The sequence below is a fragment of the Carassius auratus genome, unplaced genomic scaffold (assembly GCF_003368295.1).
Source record: "Carassius auratus strain Wakin unplaced genomic scaffold, ASM336829v1 scaf_tig00217205, whole genome shotgun sequence".
Taxonomy (NCBI): domain Eukaryota; kingdom Metazoa; phylum Chordata; class Actinopteri; order Cypriniformes; family Cyprinidae; genus Carassius; species Carassius auratus.
In genome coordinates, this window is record NW_020528941.1 from 112,730 (window position 1) to 137,849 (window position 25,120).

A 25,120-nucleotide genomic window follows, 5' to 3' on the forward strand; every position below is an offset into this window, starting at 1 on the left:
TTAATTTATAGTGAAAACATCATAATAGTGTCTATTACATTCATTGTTCATTCATGTCTTTTTTATTTTAATTTTTAAGAAATTGAGTCACGATGTCCTCTACTGAGGACATATCATAATTTATGAATGAAATAACTATATGTATCCACAAGATCTTCATAGTCTTGTGGGGAAAAATATATATGACATATTTACATAATATTTTATTTTGTGTTTAGTACAAACATGAACAAGTTATTTAATTATTTAAAATATAGTTTTTTATATGTATATATTCTTTGTAATGTCACAATTATTTTTTCTCACGTTGTATAAATGAGTTTTTTTCATCAATTAAAATATAGTCTTATAAGTGTTACTCCTCTCAGGGGTCATCATAATCCTGGATCCTTGAGTGGCATCGAGAAAAAAAGAAGCTGACTCTTCATTAAAGTTAGAAATCAGATCTTACAAGTCTACTGCACAAATACATCTGGGTTTGAAATCTATGAACAATATATTGTGAATGGGAGACACTGTATTTATTTACTGTATTCAATGTTTTGAGAAACGCTTTGAAGGGCAGATCATACTGTAACTACATGAAAATAATCGGATGGTGGGATCTGTCTCCAGATGTGATATAAATAGACTGCACCAGTTTATCGTTACATAATTTGTGACAGATTGTAATTTGACTGATAGAGAGCTATGCGACCACCAGCTGTTACATCACACAAACGACCACCTAAGAGCTTCCATCGACGGTCGGTCTGGGGTTTTATTTATTTTTTATGATGCATTAAGGCTGATAACGATCAACCCCCCTCCATATCATCACCCCATGACGTCATCACTCCTCTGTCACAGCATCAGGGTTTGTCGTTAACGCCCCCCTCGGCCCCGATCAGGAAGTGAATCTGTGGGAAATAGAAAAACGGTCCCTAGAATGACATAGAAGCGGGTGAGGTGGGGTAGACCGAGACACCGGGACTAACGCAAGACTCGACTCCTATTTGGGTTCATCCAGGTGCTAAACCTCGTTATCTTTGGAAGGCAGAGAGCACCGGAGAAAATGCTGATTAAAGAATTGTAAGTGCAGCGTTATTTTCGGATCTGACTGTGATGTGGGAGCATCCTCTGTCCGTCCATGCAGCGCAGGCACCAGAGGCCATGGCGACATTGGAAACTTGACTTTCCGACAGTACACATCTAAAGCCCTTGATTTTATGCATATTTTTTGATACATTTAATATATAAATGGCTTTGATGCATAGTCATCAATTTACCGTGGCCTACAGTACACGTTATGTGTTTAAAACATGCGTGTGACATTTTAACTGGTGCAATTATAATTTGTAATAAATTAGATGCTTTTAAATTTATATTGTCACATATCCAATCAACCGAGTTTAATTGTCTCTTTATTGTGTTATTGATACGCTCGAGAAGGTGAAACTGAGACACCGCGTTCCGATATTAAATGGCGACTGTGTATTTTGTACTAATACTCTCAGAAACATCCCGTTCATTCATCTCCATGTGGCCACGAGTTTGGCTATATTCACATTTTCGTTAAACCGTCCGCGCTTTTCAGAACAACGTGGATGCGTTCACCTTGCGCATGTTTCATTGAACCGCGCGACGAACTATGGCTAACTTAATAATAAACTCCAAACCTCCCCCGCCAGTCACCTTTGAAATATTAATAACCTTTCTTTGCCCACAAACACAAAAGGCACCGGCAGAAATTAAGGTTACTGAAACCATATGAGGCTTTATTCATCTCCAGACAGTGCAGATGATAGTAATATTTTCTGACGTCCTTAGTAAAAAGTTTGTTTATTGGATTTAGATGGGTTTTAGGCAGTGTACACCTTTTCTTTAATTAAGTTACTTAAAAATTATTTCTGTTAGTAATTTTCAGGGAGTTCAAATATTGATGCGTCTATCGTCAAATCATAGCAGAGGCTTTTTCAACAAACACTAGCGATACATTTAAAGTCGTAAACCCAGTCTAATAAAATGATAAATATTACCAATATTTAGTTTTGTTGATTTAGCACAAGATACAGACAGCAGCTGTTTCCATGGTTACTTCATACGCAAAGTTTGTTCGCTTGCGTTTGCGCACTCTGAAGTAAACTTCTTTGGTTACTGTGTAAACTTAAGGCACTTTCATCTGTTTAGGCTGGTAGACCAGCATCATACCAGTTAACGAGAAATCCATCTGGTTTTTCTCACAGTCGGAACACAGGCTACATTTGTCCTTAAAGGGTTAGTTCACCCAAAAATGAAAATTCTGTCATTAATTACTCACCCTCATGTTCTTCCAAACCTAGAAGACCTTCGTTCATAGAGCGGGAACATATTTTATATGGGGGGTGCTGGGGGCGGGGCTTGATGTTGCAGGGCGGGGCCATGGAGGGGGATATTTTCAACAAAATCCGAATATTAATCAGCCTAAACTCTTATGGATTAACATACAAAGAAGACAGCGTCATATGCAAACCAATATATATTTGTGCTTTTTTGATTTTAGTGCAAGGATATGTTTTTCTTTAATATTTCTATTAAGGGGATTTTACTCAATTTGAACATCAGTGATACGCAAACGTTTTGGTTAGTACAAAGTGCAGATGTACATGCGATGTGAGAGATTAATTCATCATACACTGATTAAAGCTTAGCTTTTTTTAGAGTGCTTACACTCACACTAGACCGAGTCCAGTGATATTCTTTGATAATGTAAATGTTCTTTGTTCACTGCATAATTAATTTGTCCGTTGTTTGGTTAATCATGGACATGCAGATTTATAATTAAACTTAAAATGTCTTTTAATTAAACTTGGTCTGGTTAAATACAAATTCAGTCTTAATTAAATATTTTATCATAACATATAATAATAAAACGTTATGATGTGCATAGTTAATAGATACATTAGGCTAGTGGTTTAAGTGCGTTTGACCAGAGAGTAGAGCACAAGTACAGAGCTGTGCTTATGTGATTGACGGTGGCCATCTTGAGAAGCGAGAAAGCTTCAAAAGATGGCTCATAAAAAGGACGAGGATGTTACTGTTTTTTCACCAGAACACAAATTAAGATATTTTTTTTGATGAAATCCGAGAGCTTTCTGACCCTGCATAGACCCTATTTTAACAATGTCCTTACTACCTTTCTGGGTCTTGAACATGGTAGTTGCATTGCTGTCAATCTAATAAATCATGCACTAATTTTATGCTTGTCATGTGACACACAGCAGCCATGATAACATTGTATAACTGATATAAGTTGTTTATAGGATGTCTTATTTTTTTTTATTTTTTTTTATTCGAAATATTTCCAAACGTAATAATTTATAATTGAATGTATCAGCTAATGTTGTGCCGCACTGAATGATCTAATCACACTGATGTGATTGTATCAAATATAAAAAAAAATATTATTTGCCTATTTTTTTATTTCCTTTAGCACTTTGAATAGCTATGAGACCTCTGCTGTCTATGCAGGGTCAGAAACCTCTCGGATTTCATTAGAAATATCTTAATTTGTGTTCTGAAGATAAACAAAGGTATAACGGGTCTAGAATGACATGAGGTTGAGTATTTAATGACAGAATTGTAATTTCGGGGTGAACTAACCCTTTCAGAAATACCTCTTTTCTCTTTAATTCCACTGTGGAGGGGTTATTTTGTGCACATGCACATCTTCTGTATGACTCAGCCACGAGCCAAATCTCTTCACTAGATGCATGTAACAAGGACGCGATGCAAACTTATTATCATGTATGATACACTCCTCATTGCCGGCATCTCTCTGACGCCACTTTCAGCCACGTCATGGAGATTTCAAGGAACAGAGAGGGCTCAGCAGAGAACGCGGTGTCCGTTATGCATCAAATGTAGCTTATGAGTTTAAATAAAAACAAGGTGTTAATCTTTGTAGTAGGCTATGTGAGCTAAAGCAGTGAGTTCTTGTTCTGTGTGTCTCTTTCTCACTGCTCTAGTTCACCTCCAGGATTCAGACACAATGTTTGCTGGGTCTCCTACTTAACTTATATGCCATAAAACAGTTTTAGTCACACGTGTCATGCCAATTTTACAATCTATATGAGAGTTTCTCAACACTTCTGGCCTGTGAAATTTTAGAAAATAATCTCATAACTAGTTTATTTCATTTGTCTCACAAACAGCATCCAACAGTGTATAAAACTGAAGCCATTTGTCTTTTTTTTGTTACAAAATCACAGAAAATGTTCACAGAATAGATAAAAAAATGGAAAATAAAAATGTTTTATGATTTTTTAAATTTAGATGATCACGTTTTAATTATGTAATGATTTATATTTTCATCATGTATTTTCATAGTTAAGACTGAAAGCTTTAGGACTGGGGTAACATCATAAAATCTATAAATAAGATGGATTGGAAAACTTCAGAAATAAATAATGAAATGTCATATTATTATGTCTTAATCTTTGTCTGAATGCATTATGTTTCACAAATTTAGTGAAAAGGAGAGCTGAACTTTCAGGTGAATCTTGAATTTCAGGATCTATTTGTATACTTGATTGTCTTGTAACCGAAACAATAAGTAAAGCCTTTCTTATACAGCGAAATGCAGTCATGCAGGCAAAGGCATTTATAATGCAGAAAGTTGCCTGGGTGTCATGGAGGCAGAGTACATGAGACACCAAATCCAGCACGGTGAACGCTAGTCCCTGTCCAGGACACAGGCGGCACTCAGGAGGGCAAGGTGACTCCTGCTATTAACAGATGATGATAACAGCAAACAGTAAAACACACCTGTGCGACCATGGCATTTGATAAATAGAGAGACTTCCCCGTTTATGAAGCACCTAATATATGGTGAGGAAAGAAATTCCCTCAAGCGCAACATGACTATACTGCAAAATCATGTTCATAATTTGTATTTTTGATTTGTTTTCCAGTAAAAATATCAGAATTATCCTAACCTGTTATTCTCATCAAAGCGTGGACTTCTTTCCCAATGATCTTGTCATTTATTAAAGGTGAACCTGGTCCTTGACCTGCTGACAAGCTCATGTGTCCTGTCACAGAAGCCCTCATAAGTCAGATGTAGACAGTGCTGAGGGGTGTGTGTGTGTGTGTGTGTGTGTGTGTGTGTGTGTGTGTGTGTGTGTGTGTGTGTGATAAGGCTGATAATGAGAGAGCTGTGCTGGATTGGAGCGTGGTATTGGTGTTGTATTACTCCTGAGAAGTATTGATTATATATGGGTGCTACACAGAGTTAGGTATACTGCCAACTACCATCCAGAAACAGTACACATACAGCATAGCAGAGATGTGCTTGACAGGGAATAGCTTTTAGGTTTGCTAATATGAACAGGTTCATTTTGTATTCATGATACTTTAAGCTGCTAAATATAACATGTGTTGAAGAGATATAGCCAAGGAGGTCCTGATGCAGCAATTGTGTTATAGATTCTCTATTTGTTTTTTATTTTTTGCTATTAAGTTTATTAGGAATATAAAGATGAGCTGAAAATACAGTGGAATGACCAGATTCCCAAACAATATTTTCCACTTTGCATTGATATATTGATCATATTTTTACATTTAAGCTATTATATATATATATATATATATATATATATATATATATATATATATATATATATATATATATATATATATATATATATATATATATATATATATATATATATATATATATATTTTAGGGTACTTATTTTGGAGTAAAAATACTTTTCTTTGAATAAAGAAAAGAAATTATATGCACTATACTGTTAAAAGGTTTTGAATTAGTAAGATTTTAATTTTAATTTTTATAAATTAATACTTTTATTCAGCAAGGACACATTAAATTGATCAAACATTTATAATGTTAAAAAATTTCAACTTCAAATTAATGCTGTCATTTTGATGTTTCTATTCATCAAAGAATCCTGAAAAAAATATTAAATAGCACAGTTTCTAACATTGATAATACTACTAATAATAAAAATAAATAAATGAATAAATTACATTTAATATATTTCTAAAATATATTAAAACTGAAAAGATTTTAAATCTTTATAATATTTCTCATTATAGCTGTTTTTTACTTTTACTGTTTTTGATGATAAATGCATCCATTAAATAATAATAATAAAAAAAACGTATTTATTCCAAACTTTCCACTTTGTATGTTGTGTTAATAATTTAAGAAATTATCAGAATAGTGCCCAAATAAAAATCCTATTCATTTCTGCAGTTTAAAGAAACGAGACATGATGGTAATAGCTATAATGATAGATCAAACATGCTTATTACTGGTAGATTTTAAATAATTCGTTTTTCTTGCTCTCTTGCAGTCGAGTGATCCTACCGATTTCTGTGGAGGAGGTAAGTGCAAATTGAGTGTGTTTGTTTGTGAGTGTATGTCTGTGTACACAGTGAACGCTGGTAATGACACTGAACACAAACTTTGTTTTGGTATGTGTGTGTGCAGCGTCAAACACTGATTTGCATGTGTTGAGTTCGGATGACTCAGTCTTAGCTGGTTTTGACAGCAGAGGAGTCACAATGTAGTTTGTGATGCTCTCCATGTGCACTAAGCCACAGATCAGCACACCACCCTGTCATTCAGTCTCTTATGAGTCAGTTATCTCAGCAAGAGGATGAATCTTTTTCCTCTCATGCTGTTTGATCCCGTACTGCCCATGGAGAAACACTAATGCATAATTTCTCTCAGTTTGTGTCAATGAATAGTTGTGCTTTTGGCCCTCTCAGCATTTTTTTTTGTGCCACATTTTTGCTTCCTCTCTGTCTCTCATTCTTTTCTCTGCCCCATTCAGACAGCATTCCCTGTGTCTCCCAGTCTCCTCATTTCCCATGATCCTCTAATCCTCTAGCGTGTCATTCTGTTCAGTGATCTGGTTGTGAATATCTAAAGAGTTACCTGATACCTCCTCCTTCTGCTTCTCTTTCTCTCAGCTTTTCTTGTCATCTAGCCTCACAAAGTTGTGATCTGCAAAGAAATAAAATTTAGACTGCCAACTGCCAAGATTATCAGTTAATTTTGAGCATTAAAGGTGCAGTGTGTAATTTTTGAACACAAATCAGAATCAGAATATGCTCCATTGGCCAAGCGTTCTTTTTGCCTGAGCAATGACTGAAGGTTGGAAATTGCTGTTTGGGCAAGTTTTGCAAATATTACACACTGCAACTTTAAAGGAATAGTTCACCCAAAAATTAAACAGATTTAGCAGAGATTTGGAGAAATGTACTTTTTAGCATCACTTGCTCACTAATGGATGCTCATGTCTTTCTTTCTTCAGTCGAAAAGAAATTCAGGGTTTTGAGGAAAACGTCCCAGGATTTCTCTCTATATAATGGAATTCAATGGGTGCAAAGGGGTCCTAAATTGCAGTTTCAAGCAGCTTCACAGAGCTCTACACGATCCCAGCCAAGGAATAAGTGTCTTGTCTAGTGAATCTATCTGTCATTTTCTAAAAACAAAAATTGCACTAGTTCAACTTCACGTCTTATGTTGTAAAGGTCACGCATGATGTAGGTGGAAGCACTGACCCAGCGTTTACAAAAGCAAATGTGCAAAGAAAGTCAAATGCCCTTCACAAAAAAAAAAGGTAAAACTTTTGTCTGATGATTTAGAAATTTTTTCCACCCTACCCTACCTTTTTGAACCGGAGTACAAAGATAAACCAACTGCGCGTGACCTTTCCGAAGTGATTACGCAATTGCGTAAAGTCATGGACACACATCGAAAATCATTTGTGGTAAAAAATTTTTTTTATGAAAATTACAGTTTCACTAGATAAGGCACTTGTTTCTGGGCTGGGATCATAGAGCTCTTTGAAGCTGCATTGAAACTTCAATTTAGACCTTCAACCCGTTGATCCCATTGAAGTTTACTATAATGGGAAAATCCTGTAATGTTTTTCTCAAAAACCTTAATTTCTTTTTCGACTTTTAATAAATTCTTTCTGGATGACATGAGTAAATTATCACAAAATATTTATTCTGTAAGTGAACTAAACCTTTAAAGTGACCCTATTATGCCCTTTTTAAGGTCCCTTATATTGTTTTTGGTGTAATCCTACAGTAGATTTACATGCATGCAAGGTCAAAAAACGCTTTAGTTTTCTCAAAATATGCATTTAATATCACCTAATTTTCCAACAATTCTCAAATGATTTGTTGGAAGCTATTCTAAGATTTAGGACCCTATTTTAATGATCTAAGCTCATAGTTTAAAGCGCACAGCGCAGTTGCACTTAGTGCGCATTAAAATCCACTTTTGCTAGTTTAAGGAACGGAAAAATGGTCGGCGTGCCGAGTGCTTGGTCTAAAAGGGTAGTGCCCATTCTCTTAATGAGTAATGGGTGTCATCTCCCATTCCCTTTAAAAACCAGTTGCATTCGCACCCAAATTCCGCTCTACCGCACACAAATTCAAAGTAGACCATGCATGTGTGACGATTTGCAAAGCAGATTCAACAATAGATAAATACATGTAACATCATTCATAAATGTGAATGTAAATTTTAAATAATTTAATATTTACATATATTAACGTAAACATTTAAAATGTATTTAGGTTAGATGCATTTGTGTGAGCATTTTTGTGGAAATATTTATTATTTTACTTGTGTATTCATGAATTCATTGTGCTGAGCATTTATGAATTTTGTTATGTATATGTATAATTTTTGAGGCAGATCTGGCTCCATATAACGGGCAATTTAAGGCAAGCACTATTTGCAAGCTAAAACAGTCCAAAACAGGTCTAAGCAATTGTGTCTGTGAATTTTGATGTGAGAGGACAACAGGGGATGGGCTTTTCCACTGGAGGAAGTGTTACTGTGAATTACGGACAGAATTTAAAATGCCTTGATGGATTTGGGCCAGATTATACAAATTGAAGGGCTGCTTACACCTTGTGAGGCCCCTCTTCATCTGGACTCATTTTTAGATACATAAGCATATTCTGAAAAAAAGTACTGTCTGCCAAGATCCATTTGGATAATAGTCCAATCAGTTCAGTCACATAAAATATGTCTAGGACGAGACATTTTAATGTAAGCACTTTGTGTCAGGTCAGCGTCTCCTCCTTGCACACAGTGGGAGTTTAAAAGGTTAAATAAGCAGCTTTTGCATTGCATTGCATTCATTAAGACTGCACAATTAAATGAACTTTGAGCAGATTAGATTTAGACTGAGTTTAATGAACCAAGGGTGGGTGAACATTGCTACTGTAGTTTCACTCTTTCATCATCATCTTCATTGATTAGTGTATTTTCAGTCAGAGTAATGATCCTTATTACTGACATGCTGTAATTTTCATAAAGCGATTGCAGATAAACTATTGTCTTCAGTGAAAAATTGACATTTAAGGGATGCCAATTCATTTAAAAAGGTTTATCTATAATTCATAGAGGTTTATTTTGTACTTGCCCAGATGAATATGAAAATCTTGAAAAGTATAGTTTCATTGCAATATTTGAAAATACTGCAGTGTACAGCAATACTGCAAGCTTGTGATTATAATATTGATTTTATGCAGCAGTTCAATAAAAGGTGTTAATATCAAGCTATATTCTCAATGTGGAAGTAAGCGATTTCCTATCAATGCACAAGATTTCATTCAAGACTTAGCTGTTATATGAACATCTAGAATAACAGTTCAGTAAAGTAAGAAAAGGTCCACAACTTCTCTTACGTTAAAAATAAAGTGGATTGAGCAACTTATATTCTAGACACAATATTATACAATATCTACTTAATATGACAATGAACCAGTCCCAAACAATGTGTTTTTTTAATTTAAGACAAATCGGTAGAGTGAGTGATTCAGTGACACACTCACTTGATTTGTTGCTGAATAAATTTGAGTTTTGAATGAATGATTCAAACTCACACATACAAAACAGTTACTTGTCGCCACCTACTAAGCAAGTATAAATCCAATAACCTTTTTTTTTTCATTATTACTGTAAAAATATGTTTATCTTATTTTATTTGTATATAATGGATAGTGGTAATGGAAAATGAAGACATTTAAATAAATACATCTTTAGGCTTTTTTATCGTCTATATAATTTGTATTCACCATTTAACCTTTAGTCAACCTTTAGTCAATCTTTGATCCACATTTCAAAAACATAGAATCATGGCATGATATTAATTCCTCAAGCTGCAAGTTTTGGCCCTTTGTGCCTCCCATTTTCATAAAATTCCCAGAATCACCTCTGGTCATTAGTCTGCAAGTTTCCAGATGTGAATAAATAATGACAATCTAATTTCTTTTGAGCGCTGAGAGCAGAGAACAGCTCTTGTCAGAAAAGCTCACATGAATTAAAGCCCATGCAGATATATTTTATTTGGTGGATGTTGTTTAAAGCAAGAGGGCAAAATTCTATTCCTGGAGTCCTTTCATTCAGCAGGGAATGATGGATTAAGAAAGCTTACTTGCTTAAGGGCAGCTGGGCAGTTTATGCCCCCTTATGACACTCCCTCATTTCTACCCTTCCTCCTCCTCCTGTTTATAATCATACCGCACATAAACACCATAAGCTGTCTGCCATTGTAGACTGGCTGGCGCATGAGATATCCTTTCCCTCTGTTAGCCTGTCGATTAGTCTGAGCTCACATCTTTTAACCTGTCCATCACCATCAGTGAACTATAACCACACTCTCATGTAGTCTACACATTATCAAATGCTGCTCATTCAAAAATATTACAGTTTAGTGCACTGTCCCTTTAAAAAAAGATGTATGGCACACCAATACAAAGAAATAGCACATCCGCTGCAGACGAAACCCTGTCCAATGATCTGTGTCTGTGTGTGTGTGGTTTGCAGAGCGAGAGGGATGATAATGTGTGATGTAGGTTGGATTTTCGGTGCTGCAAAGTGACGCAATCTGCTACTGGCGTCTGATTGGCTAAGAGGACAGAGGAAATCTCTGATTGGCAGAGGAATGATGACACTGCATGGCCATATAGAACCACACACATAGTTCCACATTCTACACAGAAATCATGAAATCCAAATCTATTTATGGATTGGAGTGTGTCACCTTGCTCTACTCCCTCTTTCCTTTTCTCCCCTTTTCTCCTCTATCTGTCATTTTCTGGTGCCAACTGGTATAAATAGGCTTTGTGTCATCATTTTCTTTCTTCTGTTCTCTCTTTCTCACTCTCTTTCTCTCTCTCTCTCTCACACACACACACACACACACGCTTATGTGTGATGGACAGTGTGTATAGGGATGAAAGCCCAGATTTGAACAGCTGGGCTGTTTCTAGGTAAGATTCAGGAGGTGTTTTAGCTCAAGTCTTTGCTGCCGGCTCAGCTTGACTCTGAGCGAAGGCTGCTAACAGTGTACACTAAATCTCTAATTCTACACACGCAATCTACAATCTTTAAAATTAAGGTTCTTAACTGGCATCTATGGTTCCATGAAGAACTTTCAACATCCATGGAATTGTTCAATTGGACAAAAACGTTCTTTATAGTGGAAAAGCATCTTTATATTATTCAAATGTTTTAGAGAAAAAAAAAAAAATGTTTTAAGAACTGTTCGCTGAATTGTTCTTTGGGAAAATCGTCCTTCTGTTGCAATTGCTGACAAAACACACTTTTAGAGCCTTTATTTTTAATAGCCTATAACAAAATGGACTAATTTTACTAAACAATATCTTCAACTTTTCTCATCATGTGCCAAGTGTATTTTGTAATTCCTTTTTATTGATTGATTTATTTTTGTAATTAAGCAGCAAGATTATTGTATGGCTATAAAAAAAAAAAAAAAAAAAAAAAATCTAGTCTAAATGTCCAGTTCAGTTGCACTTGAAAATGATCATCATTAGTAGAACATAATCTGAATTTTGACAACATGTTGTGATATCTGAAAATCAGTCATACTGCTAATGGTACGATACTAACAGAAAACATGCTTCATTTCCATACAGACATCAGTAAAATTTATAACTTGCCATTTAGTAAGTGAGTCCGATGCTTTATGTGTGTCCCGCAGTATCAGGTTGGACAGCTGTACTCAGTAGCGGAGGCCAGTAAGAACGAGACGGGTGGAGGAGAGGGTGTGGAGGTGTTGAAGAACGAACCCTATGAGAAGGATGGAGAGAAGGGACAGTACACACACAAAATCTACCACCTGCAGAGGTGCTCACACTTACACAAACCCACAGACACAAGTGTATATAATAAAATAAAATATGCTAGATTTATGTTATAGTGCACTAAAAAATAGGTGCATAATTTACACATCCTCAAGATGTTCCAAACCAGTATGGCATTTGAGCTTCCACAAAAATTTTTTTTTGCAGAATGTCCTGGTTGTTATGAACCATTGAGTTTGAATTTTTTTTTACAAAAAGCACCATAAAATGGTCTTTTGTTAGTTCCTCACATAACATTATCAAATTTCTTTAGAACACTCAGAATATGAATGATGTGGACTATTTTATGTACTTATATGATGCTGTTTTGACATTTGGGTGCTTGACTTTATTTTTTGCTTCATTTTCTGTTAACTAACCCTTTAAGGTAAATTTTATGTGTATAATTTAAGTAAAAAGAAATGCAAAAATAATGAATGTTTTCAGACAGATTTACAAAATACCTCCCTTGTCTGTTATTGGTCAGACAAACAGATAGCCCCGCCCCAAATTTACACCATTGGTTGAGCCACTATTGCTATGTTGACCAGGGGCCCGTTCTTCGTACGTTGCTTACTCAGTTAGCTGGATTTGAATGTTGATGGTTTGGCGTGATCTTGGATCATTTGGTTCTTCGAAGCTCATCCCGGAGCTGCTGTCATAGCAACAGGTCCGTAAGCTTAAACCTGCTCGGGAACAGGCTTATTTCATGTAAACAGGATTAGATCGCTTCTTTTCAACCAGAACTGATACTCAAAATATGTCTGCTACCACCGCTACTTTATTACAAGAGTATCATACTGATCCAGGGACAATTATTTAAAATAATAATCATTAAAAAAAATATTTAAAAATAATATAAAAATGCTGTGTAGTCGATAACAGCCTACTATAGACACAGCCAGTTTTACTCACTGAAATATTTATGTCATAAAATTATTACTTCATAATTGTATTAGAGTCTTACACACATGCTATACAGATAATAGAGTCTTGCATTATTTTGAGTGATGACTGCTTTTATAAGAGTGGCTTGATGGAGCGCAGGAGATGCAGATAACATGATATTGACCCTTTAGAAACTTTCATTAATGCTGTCACGTAACAAATCTGTCCAAATATAAAATGAAATGAAAAGATAATTTCTACATTGAAATAAAAATTTAAAGACTGCACAACTATTATAAATTGTGAATCTAAATAATTGGGAATCATGAAAAAAAAAAAAAAAAACATGTATTTATTATCTCTTTCATGTATCTATTATAACATTTATGTATAGTTTTGTTTGCTTGGCTGTTTCCTTAAAAAAGTCCAGAAATTTGTCAAGTTTTTCGTCAGGTGTCGTTTTAAATTTTATGACGTCATTACATTGCCGTCTTGCCACCAGCCAATCGCTGCCCTGCTGATCATGGTTTCGAGTATCGATACATATCCCCTTTTAAGCCAACACATGAACGCGCAATTATCTCCGATAACTCAATCCAGGCGATACAAATCATACACAACAGGTGTGTTCGAAGAACCCAATTAGCCGAATCATGATTAGCACGATGATATCATCTTGGATGTGTCATTTGATCTCGGATGTAATAAGCGACGTATGAAGAACGGGCCCCTGGTTAAATTGCTCAAACAAACAGAGCAAAGTTTTGAAGAAAGAATTATAATAAATAGACATTTCTGTTTATTTTGTATATATCTACTTCTAATTGCATTTTTGCTTTTTCAGTAAAGTCCCGTCATTTGTACGAATGCTTGCGCCAGCATCAGCACTGAACATTCACGAGAAAGCTTGGAACGCCTACCCATACTGCCGCACAGGTAACACACACACACACACATGCTTAGAAGCTAGATTTCTTTTCATGTGCTCTTTGTTTCTCTCGCTTTCTTATTATTATGTCTTCCTATCTATTTCTCCCTGTCTCTTTCTCTTGTCCCTGTGTTTGCGGGCACTGAATAATTCACTGTTTGAGCTGAGCAGGAGTGGAGTTACAGCACAGGAAACTGAGATTATACTGACACATTCCCTTCACATCATTTTCACAGCCGCATAGACGACAGTCTCCCCATTCGCTGAAGAATGTTATCAAGATATTTCTAAATCTCACTGCAGTGCTTAAAACAAACTGAAGTCTACAGTTTGGTTTTTGAATAAATGGAAAAAGCTGATATGGCAAGTATTGAGCTGTACTGAATTTTCTGATTATTTAATCATATAAGTATTGAATAAAAAAAATAATTTGTCTGAGATTATTGGCCATCTGTCAGCAAGCTGCTTGAAGAAAGAAAGTGTTTTCCACTATTTGTCCAAGACAGGGATGTCTACAGATATTCAGTTGAGAGCCAAGAGCTCTAGCTTCTACAGTTCCGATGGGAGTTCGATGTCCCATTTAAAGGTGCAATAAAATGGAAGTAGCAATAGATCTTTATTGTGATGTTCATCTGAGTGTAACAGATTATTGAAAAATAAAATAATCCATCGGTTGGTAATTGGATTTCAGGTTGTGGGAGTTTGTTTGTTGTGGGGTCAGTTGTGGAGGGACCGGGGTTTAAACAGAATACATTACTGGAATCAAGATTGAATACAATACAATACAATTTTATTTTATTTGTTAAACACATTTAAAACAACCGAGGTTAGCCAAAGTGCTGTACAATGACATAATTGCAATAAAAATAAAAATAAAAGTGAGATTTGAGATTTGATAAAAAAAAACGACTAAGTCAAATTTAATAATAATGATAATACTACAGCATGCCTAGATTAATCGTTCACAATAAGATAAATAACATGCATCTGTGAAATAGATTATAGATAATAGATTTCATTTCATGATTTTAAGAAGTCAGAATTGCCTATTCAAGACTGCTTTTAAATATAGAATCACAAATCATAGAAATTACTAAACTGACATTTTCCTCATAAAACAGCATTGGAGTAAAACATAATCTTAAGAGTTGCCTCAAGTGAACAGAATTCATTACTGAGCTGATTTATTGTTTCACACCATTTTTTACTATGATACGGAGCCCCGCACATGACATGCAGGAAAAAATATTAGGCTAAATCGTGCACACGATTTACTAATCCGTTCCCTCATTGCACTAAAACGTGCACAAGATTACTATTGCGTTCCCTCTATTTCGTAAATTGTGCCCACGATTTCCCAATTCATACGCTCAATTTGCTAAACCGTGTGCACAATTTAGCAAATCGAAAAATGCAATAGTAAATCGAAAGAACGCAATAGTAATCGTGTGCACGTTTTAGTACATTAAGGGAACGAATTAGTCAATCGTGCGCACAATTTTTTTTTTTTTCTTGCATGTCATGTGCCACAAAGCTTATCGTTGTTTGATTAGAATTTATGAGTAATGACTCACAGTCTGAATGGAACTAATCTTAATTTTAACTATTATTTCAGTTCCTTTACTTCCAGACTAAGTTTACATGGGCTAAAATGAGGTTAAGTCTTAAATGTGTTGTGATGTTTTCATAAACAGAAATGATCTAATTCATATTTTATTATCCTTCCCCCACCACTATTGTCTGTCCTGCATCATCTGTCAGTAATTACTGTAAGTATACACTCTTTACAAGTACATGAATGTGTATTTTTCCAGTTATACTTGTAATTTGAATGAACAAACATGTTGAACATGTACAGAAGAAGCACATACAAACACTCACTGTTTGTGTGAAAGAGGAGACAGTAACTTTAGCTGGAGTGAAAGGAGAGAGGACAGTCAGTATGTCACTGAAGAGTTTATGGTTTATCAGTTTGTTCATTGAGTATCTGTGTTTTTAGAATGAGTATATGAAAGAAAACTTCCTTGTCAAGATTGAGACGTGGCACAAACCTGACATGGGACAGCAGGAAAATGCGAGTATAGTTTGTGTGTATGAGCTCCACAAATTTGTGTCTAACCTGACAGTCAAGTTCTCAAGTGTGATTATTGTGTTCATGTGTACAGGTTCACGGACTAGACCCAGACACCTGGAAGAAGGTGGAGGTGATGTACATAGACATCGCAGACCGGAGTCAGGTGGAGCCAAAGGTGGGCTTCACTTAGATAAAATTGCCACCTGTTACTTTCTAATCTGATCAGCGCTGTCTGTCTATAGGACTATAAACCAGAGGAAGACCCCACTAAGTTTAAGTCTGCAAAGACTGGAAGAGGGCCGCTCGGTCCGGATTGGAGGGTGATATATTTTAAAGCACTTCTTCTAATGGCTGTGTGCTTGAATACAATTTGTGTAAATGTAGTAAGTGCATGCTTGATGTATGAGTGGGAAGCTTATTAATGGGAAATGATATGCAAATGCTTAAATGATTTTGGGTCTGTGTAGAAAGAGCTACCTAAAAAGACAGACTGCCCACACATGTGTGCCTACAAACTGGTTACTGTCAAGTTCAAGTGGTGGGGCCTGCAAAACAAAGTGGAAAACTTTATTCAAAAGGTCAGTGGGATTGATTAAAGAGTATATTAAAGTTAAAATCAGATATCAGATTTGACAGTATTTAATGCACATTCCTGGTCTGATTATTCCTTAAAAATAAAGTTTACTGAGAGGACTTACATTTTTGGCCCTCATTTTTGGCTTTGTTGGGGAAGGCCGCAATTTTTGCTTTATCCAATTTAAATTATTTAAATTTTTTATTATCAAAAATATAAAATGTGTCATTTGCTAACTATTTCATGAGTTCTGATTACCATTTCATGTTGACTTATAATGTCATGTCATGGCATCTTGTGGATATTAGTTCAAACTATATAAAAGTCATCTTCCCTTTAACAGCAAGAGAAGCGCTTGTTCACTAATTTCCACCGGCAGCTGTTCTGTTGGATTGATAAATGGATCGAGCTGAACATGGACGACATCCGCAGAATGGAGGAAGAGACCAGGAGGGAACTGGATGAGGTCAGATGAGACGTCGTCCTCCAGTAGATTTTAGGGGTGTAACGATACGCGTATTCGTATTGAACCGTTCGGTACGACGCTTTCGGTTCGGTACGCGGTACGCATTATGCATACCGAACGGTTCGTTGGACTAATTAATTATATTTGGAAAAAAAAAGAGAAATATAATGATATGCGTTCAACAAGGTAGCCCAATAACCCAAACGACGTAACAGGCAACGCCCCTGACACCCCCGAAGAAGAAAAAAACACCAACTTATGTTTATGTTATGTTATGACTCAGTCAGGCGCTCGCTCACTCAGTACACGCTGAAGGCTCGTTGCAAAATGGCCAATGCGTTTAACAGACGAGAAAAAGAAGATGACTCTCAAACATATTGTTTGAGATGCATGATTCCATCTATGAGCTGCTCGATCAGAGTGACATGAGAGCCCCTCCTTAGAACATTATTTGTAAATCCATGTTATGGTAAGTGTGCACGTGAAGTCTTTGCACACTTTCTGAAATCCACACTGTGGTAAGTTTGCACACTACACTAGTGCTCTGCATTCTTTCTAAAATCCTATATAGTGAGGGCTTCGCGCGGTTGCTTCATTGCTTTAAAAAAAAAAAAAACACCAGCGTGAATACTTGAAACATGTCAACTCATTTACGCCGACATCACCTTATTGTGTCAGTATCTGGGAAAAGACGAAAAAAAGGAGAAACATGCACGCAACAAACTATGCCTGCAGCATTTAGACACCAGTATTATAGCTTACAGGGAATCCAAAGTGCACCCAAACACCAGACCTGTTGGTTATTTTAGGATCTTATATTTCTGGTCTGTTAAATGCATTAGACATTTTGCAATGAGCCTTCAGCGCGTGCTGAGTGAGCGAGCGCCTTAGGGTCCGTTCACATATCGCTCCTAAAAACGCGTGGAAAACGCTAAGCACGTCTTTCTCCTCCTTTACAAAGCGCTCGGGCAGAAGCGCTCATGAGGCGTCTGTCTTTGCTAAGCAACAATGACGTGCTCTCTCCATGAGACGCGGAAATTTCAGCAAAGGATAAATGGATTTGCAGCTCTAAAAATCGCTTGCAGTAGCTCTGCTACTAAATTTATTTCAAAATTGCAATCCATATACAACTATGATCAGCTGTTCCTTCATCTTGGCTGAGTTTTCAACGTTGTTACGGGAAAGGATGAAGCTGATTGGTTAGTTCTTGTCACATGACCCGCGGTGCGCTTGCGGCATTCTGAAAAGTTGAGATGTTTTTACATTTTGCTGTATCTAAAACGTATCGAACCGAACCGTGACATCAGTGTATCGTATCGAACCGAACCGTGAATTTTGTGAACCGTTACACCCCTAGTAGATTTACATTTACCCTGTCTTTCTCCACTTTCAGTTATTCAGTTTGAGCTAGCCTTTATATGGTAATGGTGAATTTTAGCCAGTTAGCCAAACAAACCATTTGCCCTGAGATATTTTGTTGTCGAATTTAACAGAGCACTGACGGCTCAATTCATTTGTTGCGAGACTTGAGTTTGTTTATGTTCTGGTGCATTGTGTGTCGCCTTCGACCTGCTACACATTTTCCCACCGTACAAAGACAATTATGTGTAACAGCGCAGATGAATAATTGAATGTAGCTCATAATGAGGTCTGGTCACTGCGAACAAAAGGGGCAGCAGAGCGGAGCAGGTCACAGTTCAGCACTCTCAGGTGCCGTTTGGGGAATGAGTGACATCATGTATTGGCGATATCCCCAGCTTCACATTTTTTTGGAGGACTATCCCAGAAATCAAGTGTATCCTACTTGACTTCCACAAGTGATCTGTTGTCTACCAGAAAATAAGAAAGATCCTTAAAGATAAAGTCCTTCCTGAATCATATTTTTAACCCCCTCTTTTTCTGCAAGGAGCTGCTTACTTTATGTACACATGCATGCTTTCCCATCGCTGTCTTCCAGATGAGAGTGAAGGATCCAGTGAAAGGCATGGTGGCTCTTGAAGACTGAGGCTGCTCTGTGTTCCTGGATGCTGCTGTTCAAAAAGGTAATTCAAGATCTTTGGCGCCCCCTAATGTCATTATCTGAAGCAGCAAGTGAGAACTTCAAAATTATTTCATATTTCCTAGTCTATGAACACAGTATATAGGCTATGTTTGGGATAGCATACGCACATTAACTTTTTTTTTGGGAGTATATAGTTTATGTGGTATGTACAGTATGCGGATTTTCTGTATGCAAAGAATAATCCCACAGTGCATTGCACTGAACTTGGCCTTTCATTGACATTGCAAAATATATTTTTTAACCACAATAATAAAAATGTAAAATAAACATGTATTTTTAGGTTGGTAACTGTACGCCACAGCCAATTATGTCACGTGATGTTTTTTTTTGTTCTGTATTTTTTAAGGATATTTGTTATGCTCCCCAAGTTTGCATTTATTTAATAATAAAAAAATACAATCAAAACAGAAATATGAAATGCTATTAATAATTTTAAAGAACTGTTTTTTTATTTAAATAAACATTTGAAAATGCAATTTATTCCTGTGTTGGCAAAGCTGAATTTTCAGCATCATTATTCCAGTCTTCATAGTCACATGATCTTTCCGAAATCTTTCTACTATGCTGATCTGCTCCTCGAGAAAATTCTTAGAATTATCAATGTGAAAAACAATGTGCTAATTAATAGTTTTTTTTTTTTTTTTTCAGGATTCTTTTATTAATAGAAAACTAATTTTGTTGTAGCATTAAACAAAAAATAATAACAAGATAAAATAAAAATAAATAAAATGATCAATTTAATGCATCCTTGATGACAGGATCTTACTGACTCCAAACCTTTGAATGGGAGTATGTACTGAACCATATTCAATCATTATATTAGTAATCTCTTCTGAACATAACTGTGGTGTTTAACCTTTAGAGTAAATTAATGTTCTTCTCTCTCTCTCTCTCTCTCTGCCATGTCATTTCCTGTGAGTTTTTCTCAGATCAGACCTGAACTTCTGGAGACCAGTAGCATCTCTCTCCTCAATCTCATCAAAGCAACATGTCTTTTTAATCGTGATCGAAGTCCTTCATCCAGTCCTTTAGTCCTGAGCAGCTTTCACATCCTCCTTTCAGTCTGACAGTGGAGCACATTGACTAGTTCAGTAGGCTTTTATTCCAGTTCTATCCTCATGCCCAGTTTCTGAAGTCTGCCTACTTAAACAAATACAGGGACGATCAGCAGTTCGTCGTTTATGATGTCAGATCATTACCTTAACATTTGGAGCTCGGCATAAATGGATTTATAAGATGAGTTTAATGTAAAGCAGATGATATTTGTGTGTATATATTTTCAGAATATCTATTGGCAGTGGAATCCTTGTGACAGATGTATAAACAGGGTTTTGAAGTTAATGTTCTCTGAATAGTTTTCAGACTAAGCCGGTTTTCCTTGCTTTGTTCTGTAGTGATTTGTTTTTGTTGCTTTATTTTATTTTACTATTATTATTTATTTTTTTTACCCACTTTTAAATCTGTTTACCAGCTGATCCAGGATCTTAGTGTGTCTCTTTATAGTGGAGTACTGTACAATCACAGTCGTGTCATCCGGAACATTCATTTATTTGTGAGATGAATTTTGGATTCATTTTGACTGGCAGCTGCTTAATCACCTTAAAATGTCAGACTGCAAGTACTGTTCATAATTTAATGCGAGACATAGTTTATTATGACTCATTGAACAGTATCACATTCTTGAAATAAGTTGAAGTTTAAAAGTGTTGTTTGTTAATCAGTCAATATTAATGTTGCATTGTCATCTCTTCCACAATTTCATTGTGTGTGCTATTTTAGTCAAGTTATTGTATTGGTTTATTTTTTTTATAAAAAAGACAGGTGTATAGTAGGTGTAGCTCTCCCTCCCTTGGCTGTTTTTGATTGGTTTACAAGATCAGGCTCCGCCCTTTTCTTTATTCAGTGGCTGACTGTCTTTAAAAAAACTTGAAGAGGCAACGCTAAACCTTTAGTCTTGACATCTTTCATAAAAGCTTCATTCCTACTATAGAAAAAGTTTTTTCCTGACTATTTTGTTCGCTACCAGATAAGGTGCTTAAGGAGGATATTTTACGTCATGTCTCACCTCCTTTCTGTTTTGTTGAAGGATTCATTATCGTACTTCCCCTTTTATTACTTGTCTTGAGGATAAAGACACATTTATCCAGATGTTAGCAATAATACCTCCTTCCACAAACCCTTCCAATCAACACACATGTGAGATAGTGACTTTAGTAGTGTATAATCCATCCCCTCTCAGAATGTTGCGTCAATAGGACTTCAATACAAATATACTCACTTCCAATCGCTTCTTACCTGGAATCAGGTAAGGAAGATGAAATGGGTTGAGGATGGGGTTTTAAATCAGTCTTTTCTTAGTAACGTGATGTATGGATGTATGTGCATTTGAAGTTCTCAGTGTTTCTTGTTTTTTGCTCGAGGGATATCCGTCATGTAACTGGAATGGAGGTTTACACCCATGTGTTTCTTTCAGCCAATGCTCAGGACCCATTGATGCACACCTATATTCACTCTGACAAGAGTTCAATTATTCTTGTAGAATTGCATCGAATTCTTTGAAATTCATAACAATGCCATTGAGTTCTTAATAAGTGAATGCAGGTTTTATGGTGTAGACTGTGTTAAAACATCTTTACCGTCATGATACAACCACCGATACACCAGAAATGTGTTGGTCCTGAGTCTAATCAAAGTTATGTATGGATGTATGTATTGAATTGTATATAATATATAAATATATGTAGATTAACACATAAAAACTAAAATAAATATAATCCCGACTATCCTGCCAGGATATCAGCACATACAGCCTTCCATCAACCTAACCAGAGTAATTATATCTAGTGGTTTAGTAATGGTTGGGTGTTATCTGTGGGTGAAGTTACTATTTTCTGGAATGTGGGGATTATGGTGCCCTAGGGAATTAAAAACTAAATATGAACTGTTGATTTGAACAGTCTATAATGGAACTTTCAGATAACTCCGCCCATCACTGTCACTGGCCCCGCCCCTCCTCCCTGGCCGCTCCTCTTTGGCAGGATGGTGTCTAAATATGTTTTCATTCATCGATTGTTGTTGTATTTTTGCTGTGAGCCGTAGAAAACTCTCACTTTTAAATTAATTTCAAAGCTTACACTGTGAACGCAGCCACGAACTTGAGAAATGAGCCTTTCAAGGGGTTTTGGACAAGGTTGCCATTCTTCTCTCAGGAGACTCGAGTGAAACTTGTCCTTGATCAGTCCAAGCTGGTGTTTGAATGACAGACAAGTGGCTTATAAAAGGGAACTATCCACATGAACTGATCATCCACAGTGTGTGTTATCATTATGTGAGCAGATCATGGTAAACAGGACTTTCTCATAGATATGTTGTTGTTAGATTTCACAATATGTTTGTCGAAATTAAAAACCCAGTGATTATAGAAATACATTATTTTTTTTTATTAATTTATGTTTAACCCCCACCTTGTCATGTCATTTTTTTTCTTTTACTGTGAATTTGTGCCTTTTGTCATTTTATCTTCCAATAAAACTACATTGGAGATGTGAAAAAAATAAATATACTTTTAAAAATAACTGTTTTACTGCTTTACGTATCCTCAAGTTGTAAAAAAATATTCAATATTGTTTTTTATTTTATTTTTTTTCTGTATATTGGTACATTTTCTTCTCGGATCGAACACATTTTTCAGTTATATGCTTAACACCAGTTGTTCCCCTAGTGTTTAGCGCACTGACACATTGAGCTGTGGTGCTCATATAGGTGACAGGTGTTTGAATCTGGCTTGCAACATTTCCACAGTAAACATGCTGGTTACTCAAACCTAACCCATTCAGCGACACCACTCCGGACAAACACATAAACAAGCACAAATGACAAACCCTCCTCCCTTCATCAAGTGAAACGTTCAGCCTAATCAGGATTTGAAGAGATGAAGCCAGATTAAACTAACCCCTTCTTATGAGGCCTTCAGAAAGGGGATTGTGTTTGATTCAGACATTCGGATTTCATTTTCACAGTTGAAAATGTACATACTATATGTGACATGTTTAAATACTTATTAAATGTATTTATTAATTATATTCAGTAGCAATAAAACTCGATTTGTTCAGCTCTGAAACTACCATCACAGTGTCTAAAAACAAATTTATGAACTTTAAATTAAGTATTAAGTTAATAATGTTGTATATCTTTTTAGTATAAGAGCTCCTGACAACAACTCAGATTTCTAACATACAGCTACATTATTAATCGCGGTATGAAATTATTTAGACTAACTTTCAGTGCAGAAAGGGCAAATATTTTAAATTCATGTTGCATATAAAAACAGTTGTTTTCAGTGAACAGAGAACCCTCTGTTTCATGCCCTAATCAAAAGGATTGCGATATATGCCTACCACATCGATGTAGACACAGGTCCTTTCATGACCTAGCCAAAGCTTTCAGGCGTTATATGATGAAACAGTAAAGTTCTGCGGCTTTAAGAGCTTTCTGTGGATTGGCCTGACAGCGAGGAAGTAGAGGGGTGTAAACACGTACCCCAAACTCTCACAGTCCTATAGCACCTGTTGAGTACGGAATAAATATTCAAGACAACCGAAATCAACAATCTCCACAAGACCGAGACTGAAAGGTACCGACGATATTTCATTCAAAGTTGAATTTTGCTTTCGTTCCAGTAGGCTTTAGATTTCGGAACATTTTAACCTGTAGGCTAAGTCCCTAAATATTTTCAATTTATTCGATGGCTGTTTAAATATAGCCCACTTTTTTCAAATTTGAACGTTGTGTGACAACAACACATAAAACTGATACAAGGGGAGAAAGATTAGACTGTTATGCTTTTTGAAAACGTTTATAAATAACATTTCGGTAGGCTAATCATAGAAGTTATATTACAGCTAAATTGCGAACACTTTTGCTCGTTATCATAGCAAAAGTACTTCGCTCGAGCGTTTTTAGTTAGCATAGAAATAATCAGGTAACATCCAGATTTTTTTTTTTATCAGTTTAAAAGCTCGAATGCGACAGGTTTAACTCTTTTAGATTAGATTAGTTTACATTACCATGGATGCTTGTTTATGCGGTTTTTGTCTACACAGGTCTGAGTATGAGCGCACACAATGTTGGATCCAGGTATGGACATCAGGCTTTCAGGTAACAGCATCCTTGATCAGTGAACTGAACCCTACTTCACTTCTAAATAGTCAAGAGGAGGGGGGTGATAGAAAATGCAACTGAGAACTGAAATGGACGGGAAGTAACGTTAAAAGGAGTTCAGTGTGTAAAGTCTGTTTTATTGCCCAGCATTACTGCTTCTTTTTGCATGGAAGCACTGTGAATGTTGGTGTTTCTCTCAAAAGTTTTATAATTTGGCACAAGACCGGTTGCTTTGTCCTTATGTGCCTGCTGTTTTTCTTTCTCTCTATTGCTTAATGCTTCTTTGCCCCTAAGAATTTGCATGTGACTGTATTCTAGAGCAATGGGATGGAAAGATAGTTACCCTGGATTTGAGAACTACATTGTTATTTTAGACTAATTTCTTAGTGCCTATACAAATTTCCTGGTTTAAACATGGGGAAAAAAATAAGGTGCAGAGATGACCACAAATTATTGGCAAAGATTTATGGCGGTACATGAAAAGACTTTATTATTATTTTTAATTTCATAATTTAATTTCATAATTTTATATCAACTGTTAATAAATATTCAATTTATAATAATAAACATTTAATTTGACTAATTATTGCACATTTTTAATAATACAAATGTCAATACTGTACGTCACAGATTAAAAGCAGTGGATCACTGTGTTCATCAAGTAATCTGGAACGTAGTCTCCCACATTATAATTTAATTTGTTTGGCAAGAAGGATATTTCAACTCTGATAGAGTAACATTTAACTCAATGGAAGTAAAAATAGCTCTCTCATATTTAAATGAAAAATGCTAGTTTGTTAAAG

The 25,120-nt window shown here is 35.9% G+C and overlaps 1 protein-coding gene across 2 annotated transcripts; it reads left to right on the plus strand.

Annotated features, from left to right (window-relative positions):
* Window positions 1-863: 863 nt before the first annotated feature.
* On the plus strand, window positions 864-22,589 carry LOC113100243 (phosphatidylinositol transfer protein alpha isoform-like). 2 transcript variants are annotated; one of them, XM_026265030.1, is made up of 12 exons: window positions 864-1,071; window positions 6,339-6,369; window positions 12,024-12,169; window positions 13,898-13,989; window positions 15,743-15,750; window positions 15,981-16,055; window positions 16,147-16,230; window positions 16,298-16,375; window positions 16,523-16,633; window positions 16,973-17,095; window positions 19,053-19,137; window positions 20,077-22,589. In XM_026265030.1, the coding sequence occupies exons 1-11, from the start codon at window positions 1,055-1,057 to the stop codon at window positions 19,098-19,100; spliced, it is 813 nt and encodes a 270-aa protein (XP_026120815.1). In that variant the 5' UTR covers window positions 864-1,054; the 3' UTR covers window positions 19,101-19,137; window positions 20,077-22,589. The 2 variants fall into 2 exon arrangements, with proteins under 2 accessions (XP_026120815.1, XP_026120814.1); XM_026265029.1 differs by having other exon boundaries at window positions 20,087-22,589.
* Window positions 22,590-25,120: the final 2,531 nt, after the last annotated feature.